At 30.5% G+C, this 9646-nt stretch overlaps 1 protein-coding gene across 2 annotated transcripts in view; it reads right to left on the reverse strand.

Moving 5' to 3' along the window:
• Positions 1-9231, reverse strand: part of LOC106478549 (cleft lip and palate transmembrane protein 1-like protein) — a 28707-nt gene extending 19476 nt beyond the window's left edge. The window contains exons 1-5 of one of the 2 annotated variants that reach the window (XM_022382158.1): positions 9149-9231; positions 6150-6324; positions 4950-5050; positions 4437-4644; positions 3790-3923 (exon numbers count right to left, since the gene is read on the reverse strand). In XM_022382158.1, the coding sequence (XP_022237866.1) occupies positions 3790-3923; positions 4437-4644; positions 4950-5050; positions 6150-6302 (596 nt within the window). In that variant the 5' untranslated portion in view covers positions 6303-6324; positions 9149-9231. Of the gene's footprint in view, positions 1-3789; positions 3924-4436; positions 4645-4949; positions 5051-6149; positions 6325-8683; positions 8771-9148 lie in introns of those variants that run through there. The other variant, XM_022382159.1, reaches the window with a different exon arrangement.
• Between the last annotated feature and the right edge of the window lie 415 nt (positions 9232-9646).

Genomic DNA, 9646 nt, shown 5'->3' on the forward strand with positions numbered 1-9646 from the left:
TTTTAAGTTAACGTTAGTTAGTTAGTTAGTTTAGTTTAACGTAACGTAACGTTACTTCGTACTACTCCTACTACGTTACGTACGTAGAGTATAGACAAGTCTTGTCAAAACATCATACAGTTATATTTTTATTTTCTTAAAAGTGGGTTCTTCGTTATCAAGTTGAGATGTGAATTGAAGAGAACCCTCAAATGAATAAGAAATTGCATGGGGGTAGTAAAGAACTTCTCCAACTTGATTAGAAACCCCACCTAAGCAGCATCTCGAAGAAGTAAGCAGGTATGCTTGACTGACAGGGCATGGGTAGAGGCAAGCAGGAGCCAGTCGTCCATTGAATGGTGATATTGAAGACCCAGCGAGTGAAAATGTGTTTAAAAAAATATACCGCTCGACAAAACACATAAAGAGCTGAAGAAAGACCAAATGGCAGCACCAAGAACTGGAAGACAGAACTTTCGTGGTACAACCAAAGAAAACAATGTGACACTGAGGCAATTGGAATATGAAGATAGGCATCCATCACATCAAATTTGGTCGTCTTAAGTCCCAGGGAAAAAAATACACCAAAGTGATAGGTAGGACTCCATGTGAAGCAAGGTGTCTCCATGACAAATCTATGTTGGATCTCCAATCTCCCGTGTTTTAGGGGACAACATATAGATGGGAATAAAATTCCTGTTGATTGGGCACCACCTGTTCGATAGCATCTTTGTTTAGCAAGTCTCGAACAGACTCAGCAAGACAGCTGGTGGAGGTACGATCCTGAGGAAGAGGGAAGGAGATCTGGGAAGTGGAAAGAGAGGGGAGCAGAATTGAAGGCAGAAACCTTCAGATAGAACCCACAGAATTTTCATGAAGTGCAGCCAGAAAGACACAAGCTAAACATATTTAGAGAAGGTACTCATTACTAACAAAACTTACAAATTTGTAGAGTCTACAAAGTATATAAAATAACAAACCTGCAAAACTATGAAATTTGACCTAAAACTATCAACAATAAGCAACACCTAAAGTACAAAACCACTAAAGAAACTTAGAAGATAAAAAGACCCATAAATACTGAATATGTAATTCCACCCAAAGAATCTATAAAACCAAGAATATGAAAGTCAAACCTACCCTGAAGAACATGAGAATAAAAAAGATACCCAGTGAACAATAACAAATTTTGACAAATCTAATCCACAATTAGATGTGACTAGTAGTAAAGAAAAAGGAACTTACAAACTAAATAACATAAACGGTGAAAAGAATGAACCAACACACCCACAAAATGAGCCAAAGTTACAAATATCCAAACAGTAATCCATACGTGTACCAAAAATAAAAAAAAACAAGTAATAACTAAACACTAAATGCAAGTTTAAACTAATTTAGTTGGTAAAAGGATTATAAAAATCTAACTTACCAAATACTAAGCAGAGAAGACTCGAATGACCTAAATTATCGAGTGCAGAAATTAGGTCCATCCACGTAAACTCGTTAAACATGGGTATACCTACTGGGAGTGAGGAATACACACTGAAAAACTTACCACAGATCTCCTGGGAAAAAGAACAATACCTAACACAGAAGATTACGTGGAGATACAGTACCAAGTGGAAAGTGCCATAGAAAGAAATATCCATTCAGTAGCTATATCCTTCCTCCCAAAAATCATAACGTGAAAGGAAGAAATTGTTGGCTGAACGTAAGACACGAACTCCCAGCAAACTAAAGCCTGTGCTTCCACAGCAGACATATTTGACCCCGATATCTGGGACTCCTGTCACAACCTTTGTCTACTATCGCAGGAATTTCATCATCCACCATATTAAATCTGGAATTAATATGAACAAATTATAATTCACAAAACATAAAATACTTCTAAAACAAACGAGTAGAAACAATGGAAATCAAACGCAAGAAGTCGAAACTTGAAGTTAAAATCAATATAAATGTGTGATCAAGCACAATCAAAATTTTGTAGTCACATGGAGAACGAGTTAAAACACACATCTATACACTACAATGCCAATCAAGAATGTGAGGATTGTGTAGAGGGAGATACCTGTGCTAGTACAGGTGGTGCAGTGTAATTGGTGGAGGGTAGTCACATGATATACACATTCTGAAAATAAAGTGGTAAAATAGACTGATGTGCTGCAAGCAAAACATTTTTAACAATGCTTAGAAGGCAAATCAAGGTTGAGAAAGCTTTGGGTGAGAGGAGGTGGTACCGTTTCATAATTTAATTGCATGAAGTTGTCCTCAACCAAATATTTTAAATAGCATGTCTCATAAATGCCATTTCAAAAATACTTGTGTACTTACCTAACTCTTCATTTCAGTTGATGCAAATTTGGTTAAAGAAAATTTCTTAAAACCAATTCAATTTTAAAACTATTTTGGTAAGTACAAAACAAATAATGTTTACTTCACTTAACCCTTTCCAGACCAAAGAGTATCTAGTTTCTACTTAAATGAAAGTGGTTTTAATATTTCTATAATATTTTTTATGTTATGAAATTCCTAATATTTTGTTGAAAAAATGTTAAAAATACTTCCTTTCATCTTGGAATTTCAATATTTTTTATTGCTCATTACAATGTTCCAATTTATTAGTTTCATTTTGACTCATATTCATTACTATATTCTTTTGATACTTAATCAACTGCAGTAGTTATCATTTCTGGTTATAAATTGTAAAAAACATGGCAAAAACTGTCAAAGATTTATTGGTTACATACAACCTCACCTTTCAAAATGGCATCACTGTAATCTTTGTAAAACTAGGCATTATGATTTTGCTAACAATATTTTTGGTCAAGATCAATTTATATCAAATAAATATAATTTCTTTTTAATAAACAGTAAGTGTATTTTAAGTATTTTATTTAATACAGTTAACTTTACAATAATATTCCATAAATAAGGATTTAGGTCACTGAAGTATTTTACGGTTACCTATCTAAGCTTACTCGATGACATTCAATAACATTTCTGTTACTTTAAAATATATATAATTTACAATAAAACATTTTCAAGAATAAAAAGAATTTACAAAAAAAAATTATTAAAAATTCCTAGACCTACAGTTTGTTCCTAAGTTTCCCATTAGATTCCTTTGTTTATCCTGACAGGAGCTCCATGTAGTCAATATTTCAAAAAACCACAAACTGCTGTTCATACCAAATTATTTATTCTACACTGATGTACACAGTTTCTAATCTGCTTCATATAATAGTATTTAGTTGTTGGCTCAAGCTATTTCCAAAGCTGAACTTCAACAGTAGTTGTTAAGACTACAAGCTGTGACATTATAAGAGTTTCAACACAGGCCTGTACCAATGAAACCATTAATAGAGAAAAAAAGTCCCATGAAATACACACCATGAATCATTATATTTAGAAGGGATGATAATTCCTTAGCGAATATATAAACATATATTTTGGGAGGGGCATAATTTAAAAAAAAAAAATCAACAATTCATGTTTATAGGCAAGACTCCTTGATGCTGGGCAGAAATAATACTTGGAACATTTCTATCATTTTTCTTAGTGCATTACACTAAATAAATTTTACACAAAGACAAAATATAAATTCTAAAATATTATTGAAGTAAAAATTGTTGAAATAACAGTTAGGATTATTAATTTTACTTACATTTTAAAATCTGATATGCACTTGTGACAAGTAAGAGGTGCTCTGTGGTTAAGAGGGTTTAAAAACATCACAATTTTTCAGGACTTTTTTTAATAGCATTGAGTAGAAATCAAGTTGAATCAAAACAAATTTCAAAAACTTACACTAGGAGATGGAAGATTTCTCCAGGGATGTTATTTTTGTACAATGGTAAAGGTTCAAACATTACGTGAAAAGCAAAGTTAGGTTTCCAGTGGGTAAATGGTCTTTCATCTTCTACCTGCTGTTTTTTTGGATCCTATAAACAGATCAATAAAATAAAACATGGGTGACATGCCACAAACAGTATCAATTTGTTTTCAACAACTGTTTAATTGTTCATAGAAAACCAACACTTTGTATATTTCTTTGTTTTATATATCCGAGAAAATAGCTGTAAAATGCTTCTTACAAATTTTGCTCATTTACAAATGTGAGAGAGTGAGATTTCAAATGTAATTCTGTACATTTAAGAATTTACGGGGGTAGGAGGTAAATAAATAAAGTTGTACCTCTAAATTAAATAATTATAAAAAAAATTGGAAATGTAAAAATTTTTTTACAAAAAGGGGTATACAAAAATATAACATAAGCTCTTAAATCTTACCTAACCAGCACCAACCACTGAGAATACTAGTTAATTATAAATTTAGAAAAAAATATCAACAAATATCTGAAGAAATAAACCTGATATCCTGAAGTGTGTATTTAAATATATCTGCATTACCTAAGTTTCAAAAGCTGTCACTTGAAAACTATGGCTTAAAATTACCTCCTTGTTCTGGTCATTTTTCAGAAGGTTAAATGCTTGACTTGTAGGAACAACATATTTTGTCAACAGACCACCACCATGAGAAGTCCTGCTATCACCTACAAGTTCTGAGAGAGATCTTTTTCTGTTTTGCTTAGGAGTTATAAAAGCATGTATGCTGAGAGATCCATTTCTTATGGTGCTGCGAGGCAGTGATATATTCAAAGGACTAAAATAAATGAAATACAAGTTTTAAAGATTTTTTTTTAAACACTAAAACATGTTAAAAAGTCATTAAACAACTATTAGCATAATGTTTAGTAAAACTATATGGTAAAACAATTTTAAAATTCTAGATTTTTAGCATTTTTCATAAATATTCTGCAATTTTCACAACAAATTAATTATTTTTTATATTATTTTAATTAATAATTAAATCAGTAAATTTAGGAATTTGCAGTAAAGACTGTATTAAAATAAACCTGATAAAAAGCTCAAAATAATTATGTTGTTCAGCAGAGATAATGTACTTACATATCTTTTGAAACACTAATATCAAAGTCATTATCAGACCAAACAACAGTTAACTCTGACTCCCTCTTCACCTCAAGTTTTAGAGAAGTACACAGATAAACCTGTGACAAGAAAATAATAATGAACATAAAATTCATATAGACATTGGCAAATTTAAGTAATCAAGGGTATCGGTTAACACCTGATATTTGATAACACAGTTTCAAAAGCACTGCAAATGTAATATAAACAACATCATACATTCTTTTACAATTGCAAACATAGAAACTTTGAAATAACATTTAATAATCCTTTGTTCATAAATCTATTTAATAACATCAGTATGACTTACTGTATAATTGGTCAAGAAATTTATTACTCCTACAGAGTATTATAGTAAGAAACAAACCCACATCTTGAGTTTGAAAGTTAAATGTTATTCGTACAACTTAATAAAGAGCTGCACAAAATTTAACCTCTTCTTTACTAGAAGTTCCGAATACATGAGAGAACATTTTTAACAATAGGAATGTAAACTCAACCTAAAATGATAAATAGTTGTTAAGAATATAAAAACCATTTATCATTTTAAGAAATTTAACTTAAAAAACAACAGCAAAAAACAATGAAACCCTAAACTGATATACACATGAACATTAAAAAACAATGAAACCCTAAACTGATATACACATGAACATTAAAAAACAATGAAACCCTAAACTGATATACACATGAACATTAAAAAACAATGTAGAAGACAATTTTTGTAGCCAAGTTTTCAATTAATTCATTTCACATAATACTAAATATAATTCTTTAAATTACAGCAAAAAAATATAAACATTGCAGCCAGGCAGTGCTTATCCATTTTCAATTCCATTTGTTTGCATTACAGTAATACCTACGTGGGAAGTCCCACACCTACTGGCCTCGATTAAAACTAACTGCAACAAGCAAAACATTCAGTATAGTAGGCCATGCAACTTTGAACAAGTTCCTCAGTTTAATCTGTAACCATCAATGAAAAATATAGTAAAACAAATATCTTTCTTAAGAACTCCCTCACAACAACTGAGAAAACAGGCCCAGGAAAAGCTTTATAAAAATGTAATTAATATTTTATACAAATGCTTTATTTGTCTATATTAGCTAAATTATAAAAAAATATTTTCTACATAAACAAAGAAAGACAAACATAATTCTTAACAATCATAGAAATACCTGGAACCTAGATGTTTCTTTCCAAGATGGTTTGAGACATTTTTCTTTAGGAGGGCAAGGTTTAGGATTGTAAAGTTGGTAGATCGTCCAGATAGAATGAAAAATATAGCTCACAAAAACAACACTCAGTATAACAGTCAGTGATGGCCTCATTGTTTGGGTTATCACAGCAACACTAGGTGAAAAACAAAATAACATTTTAATAAACCAAGTTAGTAAAAATATATATGATGATCATTTTAGTAACAATGTACTTATATTATCTAAAACAGAAGTCTGTAATAGTATTACAGTTACAAGAAAATGCAGTCTTTATTTACCACACCTCTTTGATGAGGAGGAGCTCATGTCAAACAATTTAATGAGATGAATCAGATGTCAGTTTTTTTTTTTAAGTAACATCAAATTTTAGTTGCATTTCATAATTTTTATTGCAATTACTAAAAAATTCTCATTTCAAACAATTCAATGAAATGAATCAATAGCCAGGTGTATTTTAATTCAACATCAAATTCTAGGTTACATCTTGATAATTTTTATTGCAGTTAATTAGAATAGATGATGCATTGTTTTAAGGAATAGCAATATGATGAGATTGTTATTTCTCATTCTTTTCATATGATTTCAACTGACAATATGGCAAAAACTTCTGGTAAACATCATATAAAGTGACTCACAGTGACACTTTTTCATGAACTTGCACTCAAATTTTTAGTTTTAATTCCCATAATAAAACTTGATTAAAACTTTTCTGGTGTCAGGAATGAGATGGAATAAAGGTTGTAAAATAATACAATCATGCCAACTCGGGGAGTAACTTCATCATAGGAAGTAAAGTACTAGAATGTTCAAGTAGAAAAAAACTGGATTCAAAATAAAATTATAAATTCAAGCTCCATTCTTAATATAATTTTATTCTTTTTAACATGTTAAAAGAGTTTTTCCATGATGTTTATTTCTGATTGAAAGGTTTGATTGGCCAGAGCCTCTTTGAACTTTAATGTTCTTTCATATGTTGCTTAAATAGAATGTCAAAGTGTTCAAATATGATATAACAGTCACACTCCATAGGATGCTGTAAAAGATGCAAGTTGTTATTGATGGAAGAAGTATAGTGTTCTACAGTCCTTTGCCAAAGACATCTAGTAGTGGACCCAATGTTCCCTTTCAAGCAGAAAAAACAAACATCTGTATTCATAAACAACAAGAGATTGCTGCATTTTATTGGCTTTATTCTTGAAAAGATAGAAGTTTCTTAGTCAAAAGGAGTTCCCATAGATATATTTAATATGAATTTGAGGATAAGCCACATTAAATAATTTCACAACTTTATGCCTTAAAAACAAGGATTTATTATCTACATAAGGGATTGTTAGAGTTATAAAACATTTATGGATTGTCTGAATAGGCAAAATGTTATTAACATTATTTAGTTTACTTTGTATTTTTTTGACATTTTAGTTAATACCTATAATAGGAAAAACCACTATTTTCAAGAACCCAAATAATGTTTGATAACTCACATTTAAAGTCAGTTAAGATACTAAAAACTTTATAATTTCGAGCTGTTAAAACTTTAAAAACACTATGTTTAAATGAATCTGGTAAAAAACTTCCAGTTATAATAAAGACATGTATGTTTGCTTATGAAAAACTTAACAGCAGAATCTGAAGCATTTTAATGAACTGTATTGCCTACAAATGAGTTTGAAATTACTCTCAAATTCACTGGAAAAAACCTAACAATGCAATCTTGTTTGATTAGATACATTAAATATGAATTAGCCTAATTCTTAACATGATATAATATGAAAGTGTCATCTTTTTTTACAAAACAATTTCTAGGTTGTTACAGAATACCATGCTGCACCTCTTTCTATTAATCTTTTAGTTGGTTGAAATAAATGTTAATTATTTTGCACAACTGTCCTGCTATAAAGTCTATTCTTAGTTTTAAAAGCCACTACATAAAAGTACATTTAGTAATATATAAAAACCTGACATTTAATAACTTAAACATGCACTATTTGCCACATCAAAAGTATTTATTTGTTAAGTGCAAAGCTACTTATCAAACTATCTGTGCTGTGCCCACCATGGGTATCAAAACCCAGTTTTCAGCATTACAAGCCTTCAGACTTAACATTGAACCACTGAGGAAGGGGTGGCAGCTGAAAGAGTATTCACTGAAACATTGTTAAAAAATGTACCCATATGTCATGACTGTTATAGCACAGAAAATCAAACAGTAGTATTAGTTGTAGTCCAATACTGTGTAACGTTTGCCTATAAATCTTAATAAATCAAAAATAAAATCACTGATACACTCACATAGTTTAGAAATAGTCTAAGTGTAATGCTAACCAATAAGCATAATATTATTGGTACTAACTTTTAATATGACAAACATTCAATACATGCATTGAAAAAAAAAACTAATCACAAGTTCAAATCTGAACTATTACCATTTAAAATATTAAGTGTACTTAATAGTGCTACTACTGAATTTAATACTAATATTACTAGTGTAGTACCTAATTTAGGCCTTGGCCAGCCTGAAACAATCTACGTAACTTAGAAGTATTGAATTTTGAAGTAAGGTGCATGATAAAAAAATGTACTATGACAACAATTAAAAGCAAACAATTCAAATTATATAGAAATTGTATTTATTCTATTAATAATATCTTTAATATAAATAACTGCCTTTGCATTATTTTTGCCAGTGTGCGAGCATAAGTTCATTTTTGCTGCCATTATATCACATTCACATTGATTAATCTGCAGCTGTAATGGCGCTCATTTGTAATGCCGGTAGCTCTACCACCGAGTACTAGTACGACTACTAATATTGGATGGGCCAAATGGTAAAGGCATCGAACAACTGATTGCCTAGTGAACAGTGTATCGAACAATAGGATATTTTATATAAAAGCATTATTTCAAATTAATATGTACGTGTTTGTAAATTATAATTTAACACAATGCATAAGACCTACCAGCTGTCAGTCGTTCAACACTTTTCAGGTTTTTTTTTTGCGTACTCGACGTTACCACAGCGCGCTAATAAGGTGACTGACTCTGCACTTCATTTCACCTTAATATTAAAAGTGATTAACATTTATTAGGGAAATGTTTAATAATAAATATAATTTCTTTACGACTGACACATTATCTAATGAAAAAGAATCAAATCTCGAAAGTATATAAGTGATAACTAAAGTAACTTCTTTTATTATAGCCTGAAAATATTCGCTATAAGTTTTGTTACGTCTCTGGTCGTTTGTTAATTTCTGGTATAAATTCTTCCCGAGGAACTTCAGCGATACAAGTCCTTTCTTAAACAAAACTAGTTTATTCTTTCTCAATACAACTTTGCAATACACAGAATTTCCACAGTCAATTTAAGTTAAACACACGCTATAATTTACAACGATTCACACACTTTAATTACGGTCACTACCGCTCACTTGACTCGATTATATGTCTCTGTTACG

This window comes from Limulus polyphemus, unplaced genomic scaffold (assembly GCF_000517525.1).
Source record: "Limulus polyphemus unplaced genomic scaffold, Limulus_polyphemus-2.1.2 Scaffold223, whole genome shotgun sequence".
Lineage (NCBI taxonomy): Eukaryota > Metazoa > Arthropoda > Merostomata > Xiphosura > Limulidae > Limulus > Limulus polyphemus.